This window comes from Rhipicephalus sanguineus, chromosome 9 (genome assembly GCF_013339695.2).
Source record: "Rhipicephalus sanguineus isolate Rsan-2018 chromosome 9, BIME_Rsan_1.4, whole genome shotgun sequence".
Classification (NCBI taxonomy): Eukaryota; Metazoa; Arthropoda; class Arachnida; order Ixodida; family Ixodidae; genus Rhipicephalus; species Rhipicephalus sanguineus.
The window spans coordinates 42,856,352-42,884,294 of NC_051184.2; the positions used below are offsets into that span (position 1 = coordinate 42,856,352).

At 47.8% G+C, this 27,943-nt stretch overlaps 2 protein-coding genes across 2 annotated transcripts in view; one reads left to right on the top strand and one right to left on the bottom strand.

Moving 5' to 3' along the window:
- Positions 1-27,943, top strand: part of LOC119405054 (ATP-binding cassette sub-family G member 8) — a 351,665-nt gene that overhangs the window by 209,418 nt on the left and 114,304 nt on the right. The gene's annotated exons all lie outside the window — the stretch shown is intronic.
- LOC125759823 (splicing regulatory glutamine/lysine-rich protein 1-like) lies at positions 9,151-12,591 on the bottom strand. The gene is made up of 2 exons (XM_049419194.1): positions 12,375-12,591; positions 9,151-11,020 (listed from the first exon to the last, which is right to left on the bottom strand). The coding sequence occupies exons 1-2, from the start codon at positions 12,409-12,411 to the stop codon at positions 10,275-10,277; spliced, it is 783 nt and encodes a 260-aa protein (XP_049275151.1). The 5' UTR covers positions 12,412-12,591; the 3' UTR covers positions 9,151-10,274.

A 27,943-nucleotide genomic window follows, 5' to 3' on the forward strand; every position in this document is an offset into this window, starting at 1 on the left:
CTGTTTTCGCGCGAACAACCGGCAACATCGTTGTCATGCTTACTCTGCAGGTCAGCCCTACAAGCTCGCTGCTTGTTTACCGATGCAGATTCATGCAGACGCATGCTGCTGCAGAGATTAGGTCTTCCTTAAGTTATACGCCATTGATTCTCTTCACTGAAACGGTCGCCTTGGAAACCTGAAGTTAGTGCCTGGCACTAGCAATAGCCGATTTCGAGCCATGCATCAGGCGAGTTCGAGCCTAGCACCAGCCAAGTTCAAACCTAGCACCCGCCAACAAACGCCATTGGATCGACCAGCATCGTTGTCTCAAGTCTCGCGCGGCCAGTGCAATGTTCTTCATTTTCTTTTTTTCTAATTGCCACTCGTAACGATAAAACACAACAAAATATTGAACAGAAATCGCGCTCGAGGACAAAAATCACACCATCTCCTGCTAAAGGGAACCATGAGGCGATGCGAAGCAGCGTTTCGGCATGTCGAGCCGCGTTTCAGAAGAGGAGTGGAGAGGGCGAGGGGAGAAGGGGAAGTGAAGAGAGGTAAAGGGGGAGAGGGAAGTGGTGTGGAGAGGGGAAAAGGGGGAGATGGGGAGAGGGAAGTGGAGTGGAGAGGAAGTGTGGGGAGAGGGTTTGCGCATGCGCAGTAAGGGCGGTCACGCCGCACACCACCGGTTTGAACTCCGCCATAAGATGCTTCGCATCTAATATAACAACCGTTACACGCTTCAAAGACGCGTGCTTTCGGGAGAAGGCCGCCTCCGAAGTGTGCTTCCACAATTTCACTTCTCCAAGGTTCCTCTCTAAGCGGTCAATCTCGAAGCAGCAGCGCCTTTTCTTTATACGAACGGAATTGCGTTCTCGCTTAAACAACCCAGTTAGGCGTGCTTCAACGGTCGGCGTGCAGGCCTTATCTGTGCCTCGCGTCGAGAGAAAACGGACGTCCGCAAATTACCCATAGATGCCGTGGACGTAGATGGAGTGGTTGGAATACGGCTGTGCCATCAAAGGGGCCTCTCCCGAGTATTTAAATTGTTTACCGTTCGGCTTCACGCACGTTTTCGTTTTCTCCAAGCGCTATTGGCCTTATCATACGGTAATCCCTCTGGAATTCTCCTCCTCTAGCGGGCAACCCATTTATCTGCTTCTACTATGGACACGAAAAAGATATATGGCAAGCCATACTAAACAGAGTCAAACGCCCGCGAATTCAATCTTTCTTATTTACTTGTTTATCTTCGCTGTCGGCCTCCATCGTTGCTATTGCTAATCTATCACTTCACGCACTCCGCATGAAGCGTAAGATCAGTCTATCCGCCCACCATGTCCGCGTGGCCTGGACGTACTAGCCCCCCTCTTGCCCGCTTCTTTTTTTTTCACTTTTCATTTTTAGATTTTCTCTGTCTTTCTATCTCGCCTCTCTTCTGCATCATTACGCGGGCATATGTATGCCCGTTCGGCGGCGCTGCATAACAAAAACCATCGCTTAGCCTGCCTCTTGCGAAACTGCGGCCGCACCTTAGAAGCGGAGCTTTTCTTCCAAATCCCCCTTCGCTGCGCTACCGTCAGCGCCTGATCGAAATCTGTTTCGCATTCACCGCCCGACACGAGGGACGGCTTCGATATCTCCTTCATTTATTCTTTCTCTTTACTTTTTTTTTCTTCTTGCCTGAGAGTGTACTTCGTGCCACACATGCATATCGTTACCAATGTTTTTCCCTCTCACATTTTCGTTTTATTGTTTACGTCAAGCTGTGGCTTCCCTGGAAGTATCATTTGCATTCCGTTCGAGCGATTTCGTGCGGTTTTATATGTAGAAGCCTTCAGCCGTGACTTGGCACAGTCAAACTAGAAGCGGTCGCACGATCAACACGAATGACGCGAACTTGTATTGCGGGCCTCTCTGTCGTATATACACTTGGTACGCAATCGTTCTTAGACGGTTGTTGCTCCAATACGTCCTCTAGAAAGATGCCTGCGACGTGAGCCGAAAAGCTGGTTCTGAGCCTCCTCCTGTTCCCTCCTCCACCGCTACACAAAAGGGGCGTCGCGTGCGAGCGCTTGTCGCGGTGGCCGCTTCAAACCTCTATGCCTCCGAGATCAGCGTCAGCCGTAGACGCTGCGCCAATGGTTCTGATGGCGTCACTTCCGACGTTACCGGAAATAGTGTCGGCTGCGAGCGCTTCTTGCGGAGATTACAGTGAACTGCGAGGGACCATCCCGCCCCTATGGGAAAGCGAGAGACGTCGCAGGCATCTAGTAAAGGAGGCATTGGTTTCTCAAAGCTATTGCTCGCGCGCGCGTCTCATGCGGCTCCAGTCCGTATAAATATATGTCGGTATATAGAAAAGCTTGTGATGGCATTCGTTGTGTTGTACTTACTGCAGTGTTCTGCGCCTCAGCCACACTTGTCCAGGGGGGGGGGGGGGGGGGTCGATGACTGGTACAGCATCCTTTGTTGGAATGAAGATAAAAAAGGCAAAAGCAAAAGGAGAGACACGGACTGATGACGCCAGTGCATTTTAGACAGCATAAGTCCATGCATTATATCATAACCATACGTTGAAGTTGGTTGCCGCCTGGTTTGCTACCAAACACTGGAGGAGGGGCAGAAATACGAAAAGGGAGAGAGCAACAGATCCTCGCGCATACACATAACAACGCTCGTCGCGCATCCTCTCGCACGCACGCACGCGCGCACACACACACACACGTTTGTGTAAATATACTGTATGCAGTGATAAACCTGGTAATCTCCTCCTGGGACTCTTGGTGAATAGAAAAGTCTCCATTGTACTGTTGAAGACAATGCCTTCGCTGTATCATAAATTTAACATTTTCCTTTCATGATCCTGTGTTAAGATTTCAAACAATTTGGCTCCTCGTCTTCAGTGCTACTGCGCGCAATCTGAACGCCGAGGAATTCAAACCTAAAGGGCACTCTCATCGATACGTCGTCGCCGCCTTTCACGCCGCCTTATCTGCTGCAGGGGGCCACGCAGTACATAATTTCACTCGGTCTTCAGCGCGCTACTGCATGACGAACAACCACGCGCCATGATTTTCGTTCGCCTTATAACTTGTCCGTCGATAAGACTACCCGATATCATCGCCGCTACCGCGACCGCGTTCCTCGCCTCGCTGAGCAAGGCGCACCTTGATTTTACGCTCGCTTGAGTCGAAGGAAAGGAACAAACAAATTCGAACGACTCAAGGGCGCGGCTTCTCAAGCCCAGCGGCTGTCTGAATGATCTAAATCTCCCTCTGAAGATTGTTATTCAGCAAACGCGAAATGAAGAAACGTCGATCGTAAGTCCGTGCAGGTATGAAATATGTTTCTGACTTGCGCGTCGTCGAACAATAGGCAGTCCTAAACGCGGTCGTTACTGTATTGCCTCTTCTTGTTTTTTTTTTTTTTTTTTTTACAAGCGGCCGCTCCATCATTTATATCAGCGACGTTACGAAAAACAAACTCCAAGTACATCGTGCCCACTTTTCTTATCTATCTGTGAGTGTTCGTTAATTGTATCGAAAAGACACGAGCTCATTAGTCGAGATCCTTAGAATTATTTGCAAACAGAAAGGAACGTCGAAGCAATCACTCCGACGGTAATAGAACTTCAGATTTTGTTTCAGTCAACAGTAACGCTATTCAACGTACCTCTAAAGATTCATTCACACATGCGACTAGCACGAATCCGCAACCACGAAGTTCGTCGCATTGCGACCAGTCGTGAATGGTCGCAAATATGGCCGGCTGCGTAGAAAAGCGACCGCTTTGGCTCAGACGCTCGCTGCCCGATTTTGCAGTCGCACTACAGCGGCCTGAAACCTCTGAACCAGTAACCCGCCTTGGTGGTGCGATGGTTATGGTGCCTGACTGCTGACATGGAGGACGCGGGTTCGATTCCGGCCGATGCAGTCGCACTTCGATGGAGGAAAAATGCTAGAGGCCTGTGTGTACTTAGGTTCAGGTGCACATAACAGAACCCCAGGTGGTCGAAATTTCCCACGCGCTTCTACTACGTCGTGCCTCATAATCATATCGGGGTCTTGGCACGCAGAACGCTCTGCAATTATTATTACTGATTGTGACGGAGCACGCAATTAACTGCGGTGCAACATGTATTAACGCGACACTTAAAGGAAAAGAAGGATGCCAAAGGAACGTATTGTCACGTGGCTGTGACGGCGAAGGACGCAAAGCTCCAGCCGGCAAGGATGAAACTTTTTTATTTGGCGAACTTGTGCCCAGGAAAAGAAAGGCTCAAAGTACAAGCAACACTCGCTGTATGCAATGATTACGACGAGCACGGCTGTCGACCATCAGTAATCTGCTCTTCTGCGAAATTCGTCAGCTTTTATGCCTTATCGAACCTTCCAACGTTATTACTGGTGCTCGCGTTAGCTCTAGAACAAACTCGGTTACTCGTGTCCCGAGCGTAATCTCAACAGAACAGTCTCAAACAATCGCGAAGTTTTGCAAACATTGCGGCGCAGCCTGCGACGTGTGATGGCAACAAATTTTTGTGGTTGAAGCCCGATCACGTTATAATTATTTATTATTGCTAGAGGTTTTACGTCCCGAAACCACGATATGATTATGAGAGACGCCGCAGTGTAAGGCTCCGGAAATTTCGACCACCTGGGACTCCTTTAACGTTTCGACCACCTGGGGCTCCTTTAACACCTAAATCTAAGCACACGGGCCCCTTTGCTGCCATCGAAAGTGCGGGCCGCCACAGCCGGGATTCGATTCCGCGACATTTGGGTCAGCAGTCGGGGACCATAACTACTAAACCACCGTGGAGGGTCGCATTAAAATTAATATAAAAAAATAAGCGCGCGTGGCAGTGTATACGCAGAACGTTCATCTTGTAATTCTAACTTCATGGTCCTTCGCATCGCTCCACCTCTACTATAACGGTGACTTCATATCCCTTGGCACGTAATTAAAAATCCACCAAATTCTGTCGCAGCCCTTTTCATAAGCAAGTTCCTACCGCATCGAGTTTCTTTTTTTCTCCTTTTTTTTCGGAACTTGGCCCCTTTAGAGGCCGCCTAATTAAGTTCGGCGCTCTCATGAACATAATTTTAGCAGGAAGAGGAAGATGACAGGGCTTCTGAGTTCGATGTATATCGCGTTACGTACCCAAGTATATATAGCGAAGAATTCTAAAGAATTTGAGGCTTCACTGTTCAATTATCTTTTTTTTTCAACTCTGAAGAGTAATAGCCGTAGCTCACACCCCACTTTTTTAGCTGCTCTTGAATGAAGCCTACAAGTTTATTTTATTTTTTTTCAACGTCCGCAAAGTCTTTACTTCCGTAACCCGGAAAAAATGAGGGCCTCTTGATCGAATTTCGTACACGATCCATCAAAATAAAATTACTTCACTTTCTGTAAGTTTTCCACAAAAGATGCTCGCTCCTAAGAAAAATACAATAGATTCATATACGTCAAAAATGGCCGGAAGCTCAAGAAACGTAGCTTTCTTTTCTTTCTTTTTTTACCTGCACCAAAGTCTTTATGGAGGTAAAAAATAGAAATTCTATCTGTTCTATATTCTGAATTCTCGTATGCTATACGGGTAAGAGGGTAATAGGATCGGTGCTCCGAAAAGAAGCGAGAGGCGTTTAATTAAAACGCCGTAGCGCGGCGTTATCAAGAAAACCGCGGAAATTGGCTGCTCCCGTAAAAACATTGATTCTCCTGCTAGCCACACACACAGAGTTCCAGTGTACAGTATACCCTCGCCGGCTACTCGACATATAGTGTGCATATATATATATATATATATATATATATATATATATATATATATATATATATATATATATATATATATATATATATATATATATATATATATATATATATATATGTGTGTGTGTGTGTGTGTGTGTGTGTGTGTGTGTGTGTACACACACACACACACACACACACACACACACACACACACACACACACACACTGTCCTCCTCTGTCTTAGCGTTGTAGTTTGTCGACAATGAATTACCGCAAACTCGGTGGTGCCTTACCGCGCAGACCTTGCCTTGCGCACTGGGCGGCTACATTTCGTCAGTCGGAATAAGTACTGTCAAGTTAATTAATTAAAATGTCAAGTAGTGAATTTTATTCAATCTCTCGAATATGTGTTTCAATTTTGCGTGCTAGTAATGTCCGCCGCTTGGTGTACTCTATCTCAAGAACTACAATATTGCTTCTGACGCACGCAACGTTTTTCAGGAAAGGTCATGTATTATCATTGAAAAATAAAAAGCACGCTATATAGATGAGTTTACGTAAGACGCGTGGACGCCGCCGCCTTGGGCTGCTAACGAAGGTTTTTCCTATCTTCGTATATCGCAACATGAACTAATAAGGTCATGAAACGTCGAGTACACCAACAGCAACTCAACCGTTTTCATGTATGCATGTGACGTAGCACTGTTTGTTTATCTCTTAGGGGGAGGAGGGGGAGGATATGTAGGAAAGGCAGGGAGGTCGACCAATCCGGTTTGCTACCCTTGTCTGGTGGAGAAGGGATGAAGGGATCAGAAGAAAGAAAGTCGGAGGAAGGTACTATCAGGATATATGTGCGCCTGTCCATTACACGCCCACAAAAGTCGCTTAATCAACCCGGGCCTGCGACGCGTAAGGCCGCGATCCGAGGATTTTCTCTTCCGAAAACGGTCTGTTTAGTTTGTTCAGCGCAGCGCGAAGAACGTTGCGTTTTCTCACGAAAAAGAAAAAAAACTATCACAGAAACACAGTACATGTTGCAAAAGGGAGAGTTGAGCTAGTTGGTTTGCGTTCATATTGAAACGGCGCAAAAAAAGACGTATAGGACACAGAAAGCGCTCGTGTTGTCAAGTCTTTCTATGTCCTACGTCTTTTGCGTTGTTTCAGTATGAACAGTACATGTTCTATCGATGTTCTAAATAAGCACCAGTCGACAACATGGCGATTATTACAGACACGAACGTTCGCTACACCCACGCTGTACAGTCGCATATACCCGGACGTTTACACGCCACAATGCAAAACTTGCGGGGTGGCTCGTGCGAACGTCGACCACATTATCTGGGCATGTCCCGCAGCGACACACACCATCAAACACAGCAAGAACCATAAATTTAAGATAACCATGCCCGAGCAGTGGGAGGCTATGCTGGTCAGCGCGTGCCCGGATGACCAACTCTGGGCAGTCCGGCTGGCCGAAGACGCCGCCAAGACCCAAGGTCTGGCCGCCGCCTGAGGAAGGGGGGCTCCGGTAGGGCTAGTCTCGCGGCCCTACCGGAGCCCCCCTTCCTCACTGTTCCCTAAATCACATCTGGAGGTGTCTGTCATTCCTATGCCAAAAGAGTATGCTTTAGTGGTAGCCTTTCCTAACCACAGGCGGCGTAGTAAAGTGATGTCACGGCGAGAGAGGTGCAATAGAACTTGCCGCTTCCTCTATGGGTCGATTTTTCGTTGGCGACAGTTCCAGACGCCGGCGTCACTCGACCAAGTTTGCGACAATGTCCCAGCAAGTGACTGAAGGCCCCTTGCAGCGTATGTTCTTGACAAGGGTATTGGGGCTGTGTTTACTTGATGCAAAAAGGCAAGGCTGCAGCCCTAAATGCCTGAACCGAAACCCTCCAGTAATATATGTACACTAATGAAGGATGTATGTATATACCGCCTTCCTTTCTTTTCCTGCCGTGTGAGTACAGCGATGTTTCTTTAGAGGAAATTCCTGGTCTGTCAGTTTCGTCCGCGCCCTGTCAATAAGCGGCTGCTTTTGACGGCACGAGGAAGGTACATACACGTGTGTCGGTACGGGTGTCGCCCGAGACGAACAGTTCCTGATGCTTGAGCCCCTATAGCAACAGCCAGAGTTGCCAGTTCCGCTTATAATAAGCGGATTGGGCTCCTTGTTTCGCAGAGTCGCTGGTAGCATTTTCCAGTCGCTTGTCGCGTTTTTTTTTTTTTTTGGGGGGGGGGGGGGGGAAGGGAAGGAAGGCTTATTTGCATTTTCCCAGCAAGTATAGTTACTTTAGGGATCATCACGTTCCCCAATAGCGCGTTTGTCGTTCACTAATAGCGCGTTTACCGATGACGTTAAGTAGTTGAGTCTTGAAGTTAAACATACGTTGGGGTAATCAACAATTAGCGTTAATCATGCACTGTCGAACGTGCATTCAAACGAATGGAGACGGCCCTGAACACAATCTTAAAAAGTAAATATGTGCTTTCCTTGATAGTCGCTCATATTTTCGCTGTACAAAATAATTAGTGATTTTTTTCAACTCCCCTTCGTATTTGAGGGACGTTCTTTTATTATAATTAAAAATATTTTCAAGAATGCTAAATTCATTCAGTTTCCGCTTCTTCTGGGCTTCGCGAAAGCCACGCCACTTTTTTTGGGGCTTCTTTTGTGATTGCTTCTTAGCTCGGCAGCATCTGGCAACTCTGGCAACAGCCATCGTGAATGACGTTTGTACAAAGGACGTCGCGTCTCGTTAAATGCTTTCAGCGACGAGCGTGCAGCTCCTGCTGTCGCGTAAACACGGATCTACACTGGCAAATACGTGCGCTTAGCGTGAAATATCTCCGCAGTTTGTTTGTAAAACCTGCGGGAAGTCAATAGACGCTTCTCTACAAAGCCTGTCGGATGAATATATTCACTACCGTAACCCGCATCGATGACTCAAAGACATAATAGGTGGTTTGTTCATGTTTTCCGGCCTTGCTCAGTTTTACCAAGATCCCTCAATACTTTTTAGGGACCATGGTTTTACAAACTGGCGTGCTGCGAACTTGATAAACAATAGTTTCTATATTACGGTGTATTACGGTTGTGGAGGGCTCCGGAAATATTTACCATCTGGTGTTCAACGTGCACTCACATCACACAGCATACGGGGCTCTAGCATTTCGCCTCAATCTAAATGCGACCGGTATCGTAGCCGCGACTTTCGGGTCAGCAACCGAGTACCGTATACCCATTGTAACACCGATACGGACAACTTCAAATTGGGCATGTTTAGCAGACTTTTTCCTTCCATCTCTTGATGCAAAAAGGAAGAAAATAAATCGACCAAGAATCGACACACAGGCTGCACGTGTTCTATGAACATTTCTCATTCTTTTTTATTTATTTTTCGTTTCGCCGTTCTTTGTGGAACGTATAGCATCGGCATTCACTTCGTGTCGCTCCGTTAACTCGCTTGTTGACGTCATCATGCGCTAGTCACCTCAATAAGGTCTGCAACAGTCGACGTTAAGTGTCGCCTTCGAGCAGGCTAGGCAACTTGGTCTCTCCCCGGACCTCACGCTATAACCAGCTGTCTCGCGATAAAAAAAAATGCTTCTTGCTTATGAAATGCAGCCCTTGCGCGTAAGAAAACGGTCTCGTTGTTACCTCGATCCCTTGTTACCTCCTTGATTTACTGGTGGAAGCTTCGGGTGCTTTCACGGGAATAGTTCGGAAAAGTGGAGACATGCTACCACCGCCCGTAAGCAGAGCTGGTACCGGTGACATCGGAGCTGCCTGGTCGGCTTTAGCTTCGGGCCGCTTCGTCTGCGCTGCATCGTTTTCCGCCGTCTTGTCGCTGTCCTTCCTAGCCTCCTCGTGTCGACGCAGCGCCGCTGAGAGTGACGTCACGTCCGAGTTTGTTTTAGAAGCTGCTGTGGTCACTTCTGCAGGCGTACCAGACTTTTCTCCGCCACTGGATCCAGTACCGTCCTTGCGCGAACCGCTGAAGAAACTCTTAGTCGCATGCGTTTTCGGGCTGTCCGTCGGCTTAGCGGTTGAGGACGATCCCAGAGGCTTGCCACGTTTTTCAATAGGCCCTTGGCTTGTCGCCTCAATTGGCTTGGAAGACTCGGTTTTTGGAGGGGGAGTAACGGTCGACGATGTTCTGCTCGGTGATCGGCTGCTGGCTTCGGCGACTTGCCCGACGCCATGTTTGTGACTCGTCTTGTCCAGGCTGGTTGTGGTTGCCTTGTGGCTACTGGCTGTGGCTTCCTTGTCCGGCGAGCTTGAGTGCGTATGGCGCTGCTTTCCGTGGTGAGGCGATGACGCCTGCGGTGGTCGTCCGTGGTGCGGCGTTTGGTGTTTCCTGTGACGTCCACCGTGTACCGGTTCCGTATTTTCGTTAAACTTCTCCGGTTTCTTTTTACCCTGATGCCTTCGATCACCCGACTGCTCTGTTCCGTGATCCGGGGCCGTCGTGTGTTTGTTCCGTTCATTGGGTTCACGCGTCGCCTTTCCTGGCAAGCCGCTCTCTTCAGACGGATTGCGTTTCGGTTTCCGACCGCCTAGTACTAGTCGACGTCTCTTCGAGTCTCGTCGAAGTCCACGTTAGCGACGTCTTATCGCTACCGGCGTCCGCCTTATCTCGTTCCGAGTGACCCGATATCGTCGTCCGCTTTCCCGAATGGCTGCGCTCACGCCATCCGGAGCTATGGCGATGACGTCGGTGTTCTCGCGTTGTCCCTTTAGGATGATTTACTTCTGGAGATCTCGACGACTCTTGACCACGCGTGCTTTGCTTCGCCTGAAACCTTCTTGTCGTCTGCTTCTTCTTGTTCTTCCTGTGTGGTGGTTTCTTCGAACCCTTTGCTTTCTTCCTCCCTTTCTGTTTCGGGTGTCCCTTGCCGCCGTGCTGCTTCCTTAAGCCTTTTTTCGGCTTTTTCTTCCCGCCATTTTTGTTCTTCTTTTGCGGACCTTGGGCGCCTTTCTTTTTCTTCTTGCCTGACCCGCCGTTCTTCTTGCTTTGCGGATGCCGAGAATGCAACCGCAGCGCCGCCACTGTCGTCGACCTGCGCCACGAGAGCGACGTCTTAGCGTGTTCCCTGGACTCGTGAAGTGACTTCGCTAGTTCTTTGGAACTGCTCCCAGTCACTCTTGGCTTTGGTGCGCCATCGGGCAGTCTGTTGATACTAGACCAAGGGATCACTTGCGGCTGTGACGACGAGTTGCCAAGCCACATGACAATCGGTTCGTGGGTCATGTTGCTTTTTTTCAAGGCCGCTAAGTTTTTGGCCGCGAAAGTGTCCACCAATTCCGTCAATGGCGTTGGTTCGAGAGCAAAGTTGACCAGGTTAGGATCGTTGGTTCCGTTCCGCATTTGTGAGGAAGAGGCGGGGAAAGAAAACAGAATGACAATCAGCATGTTTTCTTGTTAATATCTTTATGCTGGTTAACGCAAGTTTTGTGGAACAAGGTCATATCATAGTGTTGCCACATGAACCACTGTCAATTGTCACTCGTACAGGGGCGTGTCATACGCTCGACTGCTGATCCGAAGGTCGCGGGATCGAATCCCGGCCGCGGCGGCTGCATTTTCGATGGAGGCGAAAATGTTTGAAGCCCGTGTACTTAGATTTAGGTGCGTACACGTTAAAGAACCCCAGGTGGTCGAAATTTCCGGAGCCCTCCACTACGCGTCTCTCATAATCATATCGTGGTTTTGGGACGTTAAACCCCAGATAATATTATTAATTATTAGGGACGTGTCATATTTACGAAAGGCAACAACGACAGTGTAATTATTTAAGGCCACCTTTCATTGATTTAAACCTCTGAAACAGTGGCTTCATCACAGTTAGTCTGACTATGACCCTGCATATATATTAAACTACCATATATGTCAGCTTCGACTGTACTGCAGGTCATTCCCTCTTCCCTAACGTTGGGTAGACGAGCGGAAGTTTTTCATCCTGTTAATCTATCTATCTATCTATCTATCTATCTATCTATCTATCTATCTATCTATCTATCTATCTATCTATCTATCTATCTATCTATCTATCTATCTATCTATCTATCTATCTATCTTTCTATCTATCTATCTATCTATCTATCTATCTATCTATCTATCTATCTATCTATCTATCTATCTATCTATCTATCTATCTATCTATCTATCTATCTATCTATCTATCTATCTATCTATGTCTCTGTCATCATGAATATTTTACGTGCTCGTTTCCGAAAAATGTTTTAAGATGACTCGATCTGACGTGAAATATAACGCACATACGAAGAGTCTCAAGATGTAAAGCAAATTATTCAAGCCCACGGAACAATCCAATCGCTGGGTGCTTCATCATGTGCACGTTTGGCTTTGAGCATCATTCTTTTCATCAGTCTTTGTATCTCAACGTGCGCGCACATTTTCGCGCCTCAATTGTACGAAGTGTAGTTCGTAAGGATACCAGCACAAACGTAACTAAAACCCAGAAGACACAGAGTGCTTGCTGTCCTGTGTCTTCTCGGTTACGTATACCTATTAACTATGCATCGCCAAGTAGCCTGCCAGGAAATGTCACTAATGTATGAGGTGCCCAGCGGCTCTCTTTCAATCGCGTACGGACCAGCTTACCCATGAGGGCCATCATGAACAGCTCCGCGCACGCCATGTCGCCCGGGCGCCCGTCAGAGGGCCCCGTCGACTTCCTTGCGAGGTCTCCAAAGGCAGAGGTCTCGAACGGCTATCTGGCACCTCCGACAAGACAGGGGAATACGTCTGCCGGGGCCCAGTCAAGACGCCCCTTCCCCCGGCGGCGCAGCAAGACGCGGGGCTTTTCTTTTCTAACCCGTCGGCCCCCGACGCCAAGCTTCGGTGCTGCTATATATAGATGTTACACGTAGAGGCGTGTAACTATACCTATAGAACTATGTGTGGTACATGGACCGTTAGAAGGTGACACACTCCTTCCCTCCCTTCACTCCTCCCTTCCATGCCGTCACCTCCGACTGCCTCGAATGCCTTCCGGTGTTCCTCATTGTGGCCGCCGACACACCGCTAGGTTGTCGTCTACAAGCCGCAGCTCGCAGTGCGAAACAATATAACTTCGTTAGGGCCTTCCAGTCCATGACGGCGCAGTCTTTCTATGGAGGGATTGCCTTTCTTTCTTTCTTTCTTTCTTTCCTTCTTTCTTTCTTTCTTTCTTTCTTTCTTTCTTTCTTTCCTTCTTTCTTTCTTTCTTTCTTTCTTTCTTTCTTTCTTTCTTTCTTTCTTCAAATCGTTCCTGGGGCTTAAGCTGACTCTGACAGAGGAGAGAAAAATGGGAGGGTGAGTAAGAAAGGTGTAATTTGTGCGTTTGCGAAAGACGCTAATGCCGGCTACGAGGTATATATATATATATATAGTTGGCGTCACTGCCGTCGATGGTAAATACGACCCTTGTTGTGTCGCGCGTCACTGACGTAGCACTAGCGGCGAGCGACGGAGCAAGAAAGCGCGGCTTGGTCGCATATGGTCACGTCGTGAGGCGGCTTTCTTCGTTCGACGAAGGCGGGTGGCGGAAAAGTCAGGCGCACAAGGATATCCCCTAGTTATAGTTCGTATTTCTCCTTGTTACACGTCTCTTTGTGTTATGCGTGTCCTTTATCTGGACCGTTCCTTTTCTTATTCTTGGCAATCCTGGATGAATTAGTTGTCATATGGTGGAGGGTCGCTAAGAAGAAAAAAGAAAGAAATGCGATGCCCGAAGTACCAATATCAGTAAGCACTGCATTCTCCACAATGTCAAATGAAACCTCGGCACTCTTATGTCAGACTGCTGCGGGCATCATAGGGTAACTTGCGCAGTTTAAATCTCCCATTAGCACAACACATCAGTGGGAGTAAAAAATATTAGACACATTTTTGAATAAATCGAGTCGTTTTTAAACCTCATTTAATGAATATAGCTTGATGATTCGCCATGGCGTTCCTTCTAACACAATACCAAATCATGTATATTAACGCTAGTAGTATTGGCTGAAATGGCTAGGCTCTTTCGCAGGAGCAGTGCAGCCCGCAGATAAACCTTGCGCATGTGAAGCACAAACCGGACAGAAAAGGTCGTAGGGCTCTCTCAGCCCCTTCGTCCCTCGCATCCCTTAAAGGGACACTAAAGAGCAAAACGATTTTTTTTCATACTAGTAATCTTTCACGATACCAAAAACACCACGCTTGTTGCGAGAAGACGCTTATAGTAAGCGAGAATACACGCAAAAACAAAATGTGGGTGGCGCCGCCACCTTTAAGTTTCCACACTATTCGTCGTGACGTCACGTGTTTTGACGGCGCCGACTACGGACTACGTAGTTCATAATCAGTAAAAATGAAGTACATTGTCCGCTGAGGGGGCCATAGACTCAACATACCAAGTTTGGGGTAATTTTGTTGAGCCAATGCCGCCAAAATACGATAAATGCACTTTGGAATTTGTGACGTCACGCGGGGAAATTTCGGCGCGAAACTTTAAAATGAAACTTTGAACTTAATTTTCTCCTCTATTAATAAACCTATGATGGCGAAATTAACGCAATTACAGTTCTCAGAGCACAATTTATCGATCTAAACCGATTCATTGTTTTTCTTTAGTGTCCCTTTGATGGCAACAAAGTCGAGACGCTTTCATGTGAAAAGTCTACGGAGCTGCACCGGTTTCTGCAAAGATCTGAGGTCACGTACATTGAAGGTAGTAAAGATAAGTCCCTCGGACTGTGCCATGATGATTACCAACAGTTATGCTTATTGTCTGATGTGATCAGTCCTAAAGGACGACAGCGAAGCTTTTCTTGGACCTCCGCTGGAGCTTCTAGACCTTGATCTCTTACGGTTTCTTTGGTGCTTAGATGTTCGGCGGCGGCGGCGGGTCTTTCTATTCACGCTTCTAGACATTGATCTCTTACGGTTTCTTTGGTGCTTTGATGTTCGGCGGCGACGGGTCTTTCTATTCACGCTTCTAGACATTGATCTCTTACGGTTTCTTTGGTGCTTAGATGTTCAGTGGCGTCGGGTCTTTCTATCCACGCTTCTAGACCGTGATCTCTTACGGTTTCTTTGGTGCTTAGATGTTCGGCGGCGGCGGGTCTCTCTATCCACGCTTCTAGACCGTGATCTCTTACGGTTTCTTTGGTGCTTAGATGTTCGGCAGCGGCGGGTCTTTCTATTCACACTCCAGATTTCAGTGCCGGGGTCGTACGCGGAAAACCAGGCGCCGGCGAGCGCACAGCAATGCGGCCCTCGAAGGTGCGTTGGCCACATGGGTATTTGTATGCACCGTTGTCGAATAATTTATGCTATCTCGATCGTGGGCTTGTCTCGCCACTCAGCCGTTTCTTATAAGGCAATCTAATCTTCTATCAAGGTGACTTTAGTCATTTCACATGGCCACAGTTCACTGTTGCCATGATGTGAACGCTTGGCCATCGTTGTTCAGACGTTGTTGGCCATCAGAGTTGTTCAGGCATCAAAGTTGTTCAGAAGAAAGAAAGAAAGAAAGAAAGAAAGAAAGAAAGAAAGAAAGAAAGAAAGAAAGAAAGAAAGAAAGAAAGAAAGAAAGAAAGAAAGAAAGAAAGAAAGAAAGAAAGAAAGAAAACGAGCGGGTCTGCATCGCAACCTTTGCTATTTGTCAGATAAACACCACATGCCGCTTCTCTAGCCCGACTGCCCCAGAGTCAGAGCAACAGCTCGCGAGCGCATGCGGACAGCATTTGTAGTGGTATTCTCGGCCTTGTGGCGGCGCCTGCTCGTAACAATCGAGAGCTTTAAATAAGGTTTCGCCGTTTCTTGCTGAATTCATCCTCGCTGTTTGTGATAGCTAAGATCACTTTCAAATTAAACGCATATTCTGAGAAAAAAAGGTGTTTAACAAAACTGCGCCACAGTTGCAGCTGAAATGGAAGACCAGCCTTTTGTCGCTCCTGTTGAATCGGCTCCGTTGACATCTACGGGACTGATTTTCTAACCGGGACAGCCCCCCATAGCTGATAACGCAGTGCAGTCTACAACCACCTTCATAAAAGAATACGAAAATCACCGCATCTCCACTAATATGAATCATGAGTCATGACGAGTGGCGAAGCACTGGGTATCGTACCGGTATGTCATCGTACGTCACCCGCGCGTTGCCACTGCGAATGTAAATTGAGTGACATAAAGTGTGTATATATGTATATACAAATGTATTTACTTGGTTCCTATTTTTATCCTCTTGTTCGTATTTGGTCTTGAGTTCTGGATTCCGTTTTCCCTTCATTATTACTGCTTTTGTGGTCTGTGAAATGGAGAGCCAATGGCTCTTCCAGTGGATCTAATCTAAAGTTGGCAAATATAAGGTTCCTGTGCATGTTCCTCGGGTGATTGTGGGCGCGTTCTCGTTCCTTGCGAGCTCCTAGTTCGGCGTTCATCGCAGAAAGAGCGTTTCCATAGTCAACGCGCGCCGTTCGCTCTCTCTCGCCACACGGCGAGCGCCGAGGCGGTGGCGCTCAAGCAAATGGACCATCCCAAAAGCAGGCGACGATGCACGCCGAGACCGATGGCGTGCACGATGCACGCCCAGGCCCTAGGGTGATTTTCCCCTAATAACGTGCACGTTTCCAGAGATTACAAGACTGTATGGCCACACGCTGCGGGAAATGCCGATGAGCTTCTCGTAGCATGGATTTCGTCACAGAGAGAATGTGTATCGACATGCGCCAAGGGTTGCAATGTAGACTGGTTGGTGAATCGTCTGAACAACTCTGATGTAGCGCGAAACGGCACACGGACACTAGAAGGCACAAAAAGATACGCCACAGCGCTTTGTATTGTCCATATCTATGCCTTCTCGTGTCCCTGTGCCGTTTCGCGTTATGTCAAAGCTGTTTAGATACATGTAGATATCTAAACGTTGCTATCTTATCCTAGTTACCGCCTTTCAGTCTGACCAGCAACGGTTACAAACTCATCTCTCGTCGCGAGACGCGCCTTCGTGCAATGAATCTTTCTCTAACTCTGTTGTCAGCTCTACACCTGAATGTCTAGGCATTGACGTGGGCGTCAACCTGATTCGTTCCAGTTTAGGATCCTTGTAGGAAAGACGAGTGGGGTACCATAGAGATTAGGTTTCAATCTATGATGGCACAAAGCCTGCAGCACATTTCAATCGCCTTGTTACACGATTCAACCGTTGACGTAACTTGATTCTTCGCTTGCTTGCTCCCTTGCTTCCATATTAGTTAGTTAGTTAGTTAGTTAGTTAGTTAGTTAGTTAGTTAGTTAGTTAGTTAGTTAGTTAGTTAGTTAGTTAGTTAGTTAGTTAGTTAGTTAGTTAGTTAGTTAGTTAGTTAGTTAGTTAGTTAGTTAGTTAGTTAGTTAGTTAGTTAGTTAGTTAGTTAGTTAGTTAGTTAGTTAGTTAGTTAGTTTGCATGCTTGCTTGCTTGTTCCGTAACAACGTCTCAAGGATAAACCGGTTTGGTTACTCTGCACTGGGAGCTGGATTAAAGGCAGAAACGGTGAGGAGGAAGCAGAAAGAAAAAACAATATCAGACCAGTCTGCACATCATACAGTGTTTCATTTAGCCGCAGAGCTTTATAGATCACACAAGCGCTGCTCAATGTAAATCGCCGTGTAGGAGCATAAAATGTGTTAGAGCAGATATTCAAGTCGCCTATCTAAAGCAGCGATGTGCCTATTAGATATCACAGTGGGGATTTCAATGTTTATCCGTGTTATTCGTGGTAAATTTATAATATTCTCTAACATTCTCTTCTGACGGGCAGCGTACGCTTCACTATGAAACCAACGAAAATAAATTTTAGAATCGGTAATGCAACAGTCCACACTGATTTCGCGTTCTTTTAAATTAGGGATCTTTCAGGGATCACAAGTAGGCAAAAATGATTCGTATAGCTCTCCTGATGTTTTTCTCATGCCATCTGTGCCAACACACGAGGCAAGCTGAACCTAAGTTGTTGCTTTTTTCGGCCTGCCGCTTGCGTTTGACAACGTCTTTATCAAACGTTGTCAAACTGGTGTCGCGAAGCCGAGGGTGAAATATAATGAAAGTTTGTTTTCTCTTGACACCGTGAAAAACGAAACTCCACTTCGACCATCAGCGTTCACGTGTCACTCCCGTTAGTTCCTGTTGTTCAGTAGTTCAATCACCTTTTAAACAGCGTTCTAAGCGAGCGTGTTTCGAAGTGTCAAAAGCGTCTTAGGCGCTTAGCACTCTCGCAAATTGCTTATATACACATAACGCCTGATTGACATCATCGCGTATATGTTTTTTTTTACTGCAATAGCAATTATATGGGCACTCCAAGCATATTTTTGCCGTCGGCGCCGCCGTGAGGCTCCGTATAAAGTCCAAGGGCTATTGGCCTGGTGTGCGACCGATGGCGGCGCTGCGAACAGCGCCTGTATGACGTCAGAGCGGGGATTCGCGCGCTTTCGTCTGCTACGTAGGCCCAGCGCCGTGTTGAAACCATCGTTGCGGTAAATCTCAACAAAAAAGCAGTTCAATTGGTTATCTTGCGTATGGTGGCTACTGACGCTGTTCGAACAACCGTGGGACCGCTTTTAACGTTCATTTAGAACTACAACTCTTAGTTTCTTCGAACTACGGCCGCTTGTCTCCGCGGCGAGTGCTGCGCAATGGTGAAGTACTGCTCTGTGCCTCAGTGTACTTGGTGTACTTCGTCCTCTCGTGAAAAAGGCGTTAGCTTTCACAACTACCCTAAGGACCCGAAGCTGAAGGAGTGGATCGTCAAGCTCAGAATGGGAATGCGCCCCACGCCTTCATCGACCGTGTGCAGCAAGCACTTCGCGGACAGTGACTTGTGCTACCCACCGTACGCGCCACTCTTAGGTAAGCCTGTGACCGTGTTTAAGCGCCTGGCCAATATGCGGCATAGGCGACTTACACCAGGTGCGGCGCCGTCCTGCAACCTGCCGCGAAGGCCCCTAGACAAGGAGCCGACGACGCGGCCTCCGAATCGCCTCGCACATATACGCGCGCGTCGTGAGCTCAGCTGAGCGGCGAAGGATATCTGAGACTACGGCTGCATTTGAATGGTGTACATACGTATTTACTTATGAAGGCAAGCGCACGCCTAGCGCACTGCTTATCATAAAGTCATAAGCGAAACCTGTTGCCGCTGTTTAGTGCACATTCTCTAAAAGTTTTCACTTGAGGCAGTGCAGGCACTTCTTTAAAAGCGGAGCTCTTTAAGCTTTTCGTTAGGCTGTGTGGCGTGAAACTGGACCCAGCTTGCTTTTGCCACGTTAATCCATGTGGCCCTGTGCATGGTATAATCAGCGATTAAGTATTTGTTATATTCTAATACCCATGCGACGGCCCTGTGCGGTATTAATATGAACTACGACGTAATATCGTTCTCACTGAACCAACATTACGGGACAAACTGCGATCATGTGCATCGGCAGGGGGGTGTGCAACAAGGCGGCACTTGCGCACTTGTTTGCAGGACGAGAGCTGCGGCGGTGATGCGGTCTCCGTTGACGCCCTCGACCGCGCATTCAACAACGTGGTCTGCGTCGTACACCGCCTCGCCCTCGATGAGGCACAGCGACCTTTCACAAGCTTTATCTACATACCTGTAGATGCTGGAGAACGGCACGCTTACTGAAATATCGAAATAAACACCAAAACTAATTCGTATCGTACGGCGGAAACAAGATAACGAGCGAGAACAGTCACACATAGTTTCACTTTCTTACCAGCAATGCGGTCGGTGGCATCGGCGAACGCGTCGGCCATCCGGGGGATTTCTTGGCCCTGTCGATTGGGCCGCAAGTAAAACAAATTAAGTTTAAGATTACACTCGAAAACATTCGTTGCAGGCGTTAGTTGACCGTCGCGAGGCTGTTCGTTCGACAAAGTTCCCGCCTGAAGCAGACGATCCGCATACAGAAGCAGCGGCTGCTGCAGCGCGGTTGAGAGCGGAGTCCCCGCTCTGACGCCACACGCGAGAGGGCGCCACTCCAAGATCTCGAGGCCAATAACATCTCATCGCGCGCAGTATGTTCCATGTGCGAGTGAAAGCGTCACCGACCGCGCGTGTTATGTTGATCTGTGTGCGAATGAAAACGTGCGAGAGTAGCCGACGATCGCGGCTCAAGCCGAGAGGTAACGCGCCGGTGCTCATTCACGGTTAATGCCCATGCTGGGTCTCGGAGAAAGGGAGAGGTGGAGGAGAAGGGGCTGCGTGGCTCTGGCAGGAACTGCGTACTTTGGTCTGTCACGCGCCGTATCTTGACAGAGATCAGCAGGTAGTTCATAACTTTGCGTGCTATTTGCGTCGAATCGATTGACAGCCTTACGCCGTCGTTTTGTTAAGCTATACGACAGATGGGATTCTGTGCGTGTGCGCGTGTTTTTCGCCTCATTTTCCAAGTATGCTTCTCTGCGTCAAATGAATCACCCTTCTTTTTATTACTCAGGCAGCTTCATCTCTTTGCACCTGCTACGGTGGTATAGTGGTTACGGTGCTCTACTGTTGACCCGAAGGTCGCGGGATCGAATCCCGGCCGTGGCGACCGCATTTCGATGGAGGCAAAATGCTTGAGACCCGTGTATTAAGAAACGAACACCAGATGATCGAAATTTCCGGAGCCCTCCACTACCGCGTGCCACATAATCATATTGTGGTTTCGGGGCGTAAAACCCCAACTCTTATTATATTGTTATTCATCTATTTGTTTTCTATTTTACCTCATGTGACATATAATGTTACTCAGGCTTTCAAGGAATGTGGGTTTGTCGAACAGGTGGTGATTACCTGCAGAAAAAAAAAGGCAACTGTAGGTAACGTGTTGCAATACTTCCCAACCTAACCTTTCTTTCTTTTTTTTTTCTTTTAGCTTTTCCTGACGTATGTTAACTGGGCCACCTGAATTGGCCCTAAGTGCGGCTCGCGCTCCTCCGCGACTGCTTCGTATTAGACTGACCTACAAGCTCGGCCACGTGTATTCGGTTAGGAAAGCTTCCGTCTCGACAGCTCCCCGATGGCAACGTCAAGGCTCCCTGTAATTACAGTCGCGCCGATATATATATATAGACTTAGCCTATATAACCGCACGCTGCACGTTTTCCCTAGAAGCTTCGATTATATAGGCTTCTTCGTAGTTTCGGCTGAGGTCGCGCAGCGAAAGACCACAACGTAAAAGAAAGAAAGAAAGAAAGAAAGAAAGAAAGAAAGAAAGAAAGAAAGAAAGAAAGAAAGAAAGAAAGAAAGAAAGAAAGAAAGAAAGAAAGAAAGAAAGAAAGAAAGAAAGAAAGAAAGAAAGAAAGAACAACGTATTAAGAAAGGAAGAAGGAAAACGGTTAGGTACCCCTTGAGGTTTCGGGCCTTGCGAGACGACGCGTGGCGTGACGCTTGAGCATAGGCGTGCGCACGGGTGAGGCAAGCCCCCCCCCCCCCCATATTCATCTTAAGGAGGGCGTCAATTCTTCCCCGTCCCTTCCCTCAGTCGGAGCTTTCACGGCATTTCTTTAACGCGCAGAGTTATAGCTGCGCATGCTTTTTGGCGGTAATGGCGACCAGGACACCTGATGTTGCAGTCAAAGAACTGTTTGCTTCCCATCTTTACGCCCAGAAAGCCGGGGACCAAAGGCAGGCCGTTGTGAGAAGTATATCATCGCTTAATTTTCATTTTTACATCCATTGCGGAGCTTGCTCTCTTTAGGACTCGTCCAAACGGGGGGGGGGGGGGGGGGGTGAGCTGCCGTATAACTCCCCCCCCGCCCTCCCCAATGGAGAACCCGGTGCACGCCTATGTGCTTGAGGCAAACCGAGCAGGCGGGCCGAAGGCAGCGCCCGCTCACAGTCAAAACATTAGCATTTGCAATGAGTGTAACCCTAGAGCATTCCTTTTTCTATCTGTCGATCGACATCAGATCACACGCGGGGCGGTTAACCGTCTAGTGTGGTGGAAAAAGGGGGGTGGAATTTCGCTCGCCGTGTCGAAGTGTTCTCGAGTTCAGGATGAGGATAAGGAGGGGATCGAGCTCCCCGCTCAAGTCGATCGCTATAAGTTGCAGCGGCTCTCCGAGGTCTAATTGGTGTTTACGAAGCGTATCGGTAGCGCCGTCTCATTTGCATCCATGCCTCGGTAGCTCGCTGGCTTGCGCGTTGCCCCTGAGGAGTCGGTGGCGCGGCCGCCAACACGACGCCGGCTTTAATCAATGTCCTCTGGCTTTCCGATGCCCGATCGGCGTGTCGGAAGCGCGACCGAGACTTGTCAAGCTTCGGGTTAACACGCTGGACATCGAAGGCGGACGGTGGGCGGGGATGCGTGAGTTATGGCGTTAGGGTTGGGGACGCCGGTTCCTTCGGTTGCCAAGGTATTTCCTCTCCGGCGGTTCGTATAATACATTAATTTCACCTTCTCGGATAGGTAGAGCACGGGCCGAAGCAGTACGCGCACCGCATTTGCGGCCGTTGCCGCGCAAATGTGCGGTTAGCGAAACACTCATGACTTCGGTCTGGTACTAAACGAAGGCTCTTATTACAAACGCTTAATTATGCACTGACCGTTCTCATTTAATGTTCGTAGCTGAGAGTCAGTGTATTGGCTTCCCTTCTGGCGGCTCTCCAGACATCCGGTCCGCGTTCGTTTAATACTCATCTGCAGTGTCTGCCTCTTTCTCTCTCTCTGGGTTAACATTGACAACCTGAGGCACTTCAACGTACGTCCAAACCGCACTGAACGCGCGGCCGTTCTTGATTTATCACCCCGTGAGTACGCAGCCGCCTTAGCCCGGAATCGAACCCGCGACCTAGTGCTAAACGACTCAGCCTTCGGTCCACCGCGGAGAGGTCGAAAGCATGTGCGGGTAGTATGTTGCTAAAGTGGCGCCGTAGAAGCCCTGAAAAAACAGGAGCGTTACAAAAAGAAATGCGGCTGACTTCACTAAGGGAAACTGTCACAGTTTTCAAAGCATTTGAGCGCGTAATTAATTACGTTACGTGCATTAGCGCACATTAACCTGCAGTAGCTGATAGTCAGCCGACACTATATCCAATGCTGGTATTGTGAGAGTAGAAGCGGTAGTTTCCATTTCAATAAAAAAGTTAGGTGCGAGTCAGCGCTTGTCCCGTCGCTTTCTGCTTTCTTTTGTCTGTGTTGTTCGCGCGACATTACCCAAGATAGAGCTTAACGAAATCACCCCCCCCCCCCCCAGTTAACAGTTCTGCTAGATACAGTGGGCTTCACAAAACCTATACACTAATTCACGAAATGGCTCATGTTTTAACATGTATTTCGCCTTTATTGTAGTTTTATACGATACTTTTAATGTCCGGTTTTATGTGACTACAGGTACGTTTTCCAAATTTTACCTCGTAAAATGTTTTTTTCTGCTAATATTGACTCGAAGTTTCCTTCTGAAACACCAATTTACTTCCCGAGGACTGCTTCGCATTGAAATGTGCTGAAGCTATCAATGATAACTGTCGATGTGTGGAATTGGCCTAATGTTTTGATATCATTAAGCTTATCGCTCGCTTTAGCATCGTACGCTTTAATATCATGGAAGCCTTCTTAATACGATGCAGGGGATACGCATTGATCGATGTCACCGTAACGTAGCACAAACGGGACGGTTAAAGCTGCGCGTTATCTTGATGCGCTTATCTCCAGATATACTGGAAGCATCGAACAGGACATTAAAGTAACACACGTGACGTAATATGAATACTTCCTATAACGTATGGCATGCAACACGAACTGATGGCTGGGTCTTCATTGCGCATCTCCCATCTCATCGTCATAATTTTAGCAATGCTACCTATTTCACGCACGTTTAGTCCGCAGGATTTTAGGTCCCCTATGGTGCGGCTGTACACCTATCCATCGTCGTTGATATGCCGTTTTCATATGTCTACTGGACTTCACCGCTAGAAGGCTACTGCGCTTTGCCGTTTATGGCTAAGAGTGGCATTCGCGAAGTCAGTTTCTTTTCGTATTGGAATGGCTGACAACCCTCTCTGTGACCACTGTGGTAGCGAGGAGACATTACAGCACATCTTCTGCGACTGTCCTCGCTACAGTGTACAGAAACAATCACTCGCGGTCTGTTATGCTCGACTTGACCACTGACCAATGACGGCAATAACCATTTTGGAATGTCGTCCTCAGAAGACATCGCGTATGAAGGCGACGAAGACATTGCTCAAATTCTTGAAGACAACGGACTTGCACCGGCGGCTATAGACCAATAGCGATACTGTGGCTGTGAGGAGTGTGTCTTTGTCTCTATGTGTGCTCCCCCTCTCCCTGTTTATCTATTTCCTACTCTATACATCTAACTTTCAAACTCTCCTATCCCTTTCATCAGTGCAAGGTAGTGTACCAGTATTTCTAGACTGGTTAACATCTCTCTCCTGTTCCTTTCCTTCATTTTTACTTTGTCTTCGCTTTATGCATCGTCTTGGTGCGCTCTAGTCCTAACCGGCCCTTGTGCCATCAAACATCACATCTTAACAGTTGTCATCATCATCATGGTAGCTGGGTCAAAAGCGTTTTGCACGTGCGCAAATGTGTCGTTGTGTTTGCTAGCACCCTGCTTCCTGCGCTATAGAGTGCGCCAAACTCTCACCAGCGTCAAACCGGCTGAGATTCATATCAAAGGCGTCTCGTCCATTATGGCGGTGATAAAGCGCTCACTTGTGCGTTCTGTTTGAGTACGGCGACGGTCTTTTGGCCAACGCGGCCCGTGAGCCGTTTATATACCGGGGCACGCTGAAGATATTGACACGAGTGCATGCAGAGATTGCTGAATGGGGCTAAAGGCTTATAGAAGATGATTGATCTAGTCTGCAATTCGGCAACACCGGTAGCGGCGGCCTTCGTCAGGGAGTCGTGTAATGAATGCGTCTTATCGAAAACAGGTGCACGCACACACGACCTTGCAGTTCAGCCCCGCGTGTATAGTGCCCAGCACCAGTCCTGTGTGTGTGCATGCGTGCGCATGTATGTACGTGTATGTGTGCGGTTGTATGGGTGTGTGTGTGTGTGTGTCAACGTTCTCGCGCTATACCTGTCCACGACGATGTCAACCAGGAAATATCTAACAGAAGCTTGAAACGCGATTTTTTTTATTATCATTATTATTTTAATTATTACTTATTTTGCTGTGTTATCTATAGTTTCGCTGTGTTTAAGTCTAAACGTGGTCCCATGTTCCTTGTTAACGGCTCTGTCCTGTTACGCTAGTAAATGTGTTGTGGGATGCCGTGTCGATGGGATGCCGTGATGCTGCGCTCAGTCGGCTCGCGAAGCAAGGATCACTTCAGAGCTTGGCAGCTTGGTCTTATAGCCACCGTCGGTGACGTAAGCCTCCGGTGACGCTGCGGTGGCGCTGTCCCTTATCGGAGGCGTGGTGTAGCATGCAGCCGTGTCACGTCGGGCTAGATAGTGACGAGGCAGAGGCTGCGCCGGTTTGTGCGCAGTGTGTTGCCACATCGTCTTACTGTGTCATCTTCAGTTTCCTAACGTCCGCTTTTTTTTCTCTGTCGCAGGTAAGCACCACTACCGTTTTCCAGAGCACATCTCTTACGCTTCTGCCTGCGTCTCAGATAACAACGAAAACCAGGTAAAGCGTGTTTCTTTACCACTGGGATATCGTACGTCAAGTCTATTACATCACTCCGATTTGCGCTCGCCAGAAATGGACGCCTCTGAAATCGTCGTCAGGCGCGTTACTCTGCGTCCTGCTGTAGTTCATTTCTTATTTGTTTATTCTCTTATCTTCACGAAGTCATTTCTTTTTAATTGCCCAACGCAGGGTACAACCACACGACATTACCACCTGGTTAACAATGTCTGCTTAACGTGCGTGCGTGTACGTGGTACTGACTTGCCTCTAGAAAAGTGCGAGAGCCTATTTACGTTCGACTGTTACGTCCCCAGAATCTTCGCGCAGCTCGGTAAATACCGACACCACGCCACGCAAGTTGCACTAACCCACAACTCTTGAAACCCTTCGTTTCCGTTTGATACATGTTCACATTGAGGGCGCAGGCGTCCATGAAAATGCGAGCACCTCATGTGCGAAGATAAGAAAAAGATTGCAAGCATGTAATAGTGGGAATGATCTCGCTTCCAAGTGAGACTTGGTACGAGATTCATGACAGTATAAAGTACCTGGGTTTCTTGTTGTACTTTTTATTCTTTTTAACTAATGTATATCAAAGTGTTGACCGTCGTGAACAGCAACAACATCAGTGAAGCCTCTGACTGAATTTCAGTATTGTTATGAGATCAGCTTGGAAATTAATGGGAACCGAGAGCCTTGCTTTCTGTCAGTTAAAGCGACATGACACTAGCCGTAAATAGAGCCAAATGAAGCAGATATGCATTGGCTTCATAAGTTTGGGGGACTCACGTGATTAGGAATACCAAATCAAGCTTTAAACTTTCTATATTGCGTTCCGCGTAATCCATTTCCTCCCAGTAAACTTATGCTCAGTACGTTACCCTCCCGGCAGTCAGCTTAAATTATTTCGAATCGTATGAAAAATTGTTGAACGTGGTAATGTAGCGGAAGCCACCGTTCCGACGTCGGGCCCCTGTCGACGCCACCTTTATTTAATTCTCCGCGGCACCCCCTGTCTAGGATCTCAAGTAACGGCCATCTTTCTTTTTTTTTTTCTGTCTTTCGCCGACGCTAAAACCACCGAGCTGAGATTGCGGTTGGCTGGCCGTAGATCTTCATTTTTCGCTGGAGGAGACGGCGACCATAAATTCGAATTAACCAGCCTTAAGACGCGCGAATGTAAATAGAAAGAATTAAATAAACTACGCCGTGCCCGAAAGTTATGTCGTACCTGCGAAATTCTCGCCACTGTACCTCGAAAAACAAACAAAAAAAAAGAATGAAAGAAAGCAAAACCATGTACCCGGTGACGAATGAGGGCTCGTATCAGAGATGGAATTCGTGGAACGGCCGGAAATGGAGCCGAGGTAAACATTATGCGGATGTCTCTGCGGTGTTGTTGTCGTTGTTACCGAATGCGTCTCATGTTTGCGCGCGCCGTCTTTTGAGCGCCGAAGAAGCGCTCCTACGGAAGGAATGGGAGGCGTGGGGCTCTATTGTTGTCAGCCAAGCAAACGGGCGATCGTATTTCCTGGTTTCGCATCTCATCTCTCTTGTCGTTCTTCGCTTTGACCGCGAGACCGCCGCCTTTCTTCGGGTAGCTTGCACCGGAGTAATGGGTTTCAGAGACCGCAGCTTCTGTAAAGCGCAGGAGAGGTAGTACGCCATGCACTCGGAGGGCGTAATGCGATGCCCCCGTCGTGGATGCGGTCGTTTTGCGGTCCGTTTTCGGTGCTCCGTCAACAAGCTTCTTCTCCGGTGAAGCGGAACACTGAGAGGTTCGGGAGGAACCGTATACCCTTATATTGCTTTCGATCTCGGCCACAAAAGGACATGTATTTCGCTCTGCGTGTTGTTGCAGGTTACTCTTTCGGTTTCGTGTAATATGCAATGGGGATGTAGGCCTGAAGATATCGAAAGCATCGTGTATTGGTAGCATTGGTACGGGGAGGTGAGGGGGGGGGGGTGTGCAGGCTTTAATTCTCCCGAACCCGAAAATTTCCAGTTTTGCAGGTGTATATATACACGCACACATGCAAACACACTCACGAACATATACATAAACGTTAGCCTCCCCCCCTCCCCTCAAGAAAAAAAATTTCAGGCTACGCCTCTGGTTGGTTGAGTTATTCGTTTCAAGCAGCGAAACCTTGCGCCTTAGACTTAAGCTTATCCTTATGAAGTTATCCTTATTTCGTTTTTTTTATCGTTTCTGCACGTTTAAAGTGCTTCATGAGCAAATTGAAATTAGGCCAGTAGTCACAAACCAGCCTCATCGTCACCTTTCGTCCCACTAGCCCTTACCGCGCCCTGAACTAGCGTTAAGATCACTTGTCTTAATTGATTTTTACAATGTGTCTTAATGAAGTATATATGATAATCGGACGTTGTTGCGAATGATACGTTATGTTGCTTTCCGTTATCATACGTAAGTGCGATATCTAAAAATTATGTACGTACTCAACTACCATTCTCTGCGTGTGTATTGCAAGATAATTTTTGGGAAGTGTAATTAGTTAACATTATTTTTAATTGTTATTTGAAAGCTGCTTCCGAGTAAATTTTACTTTT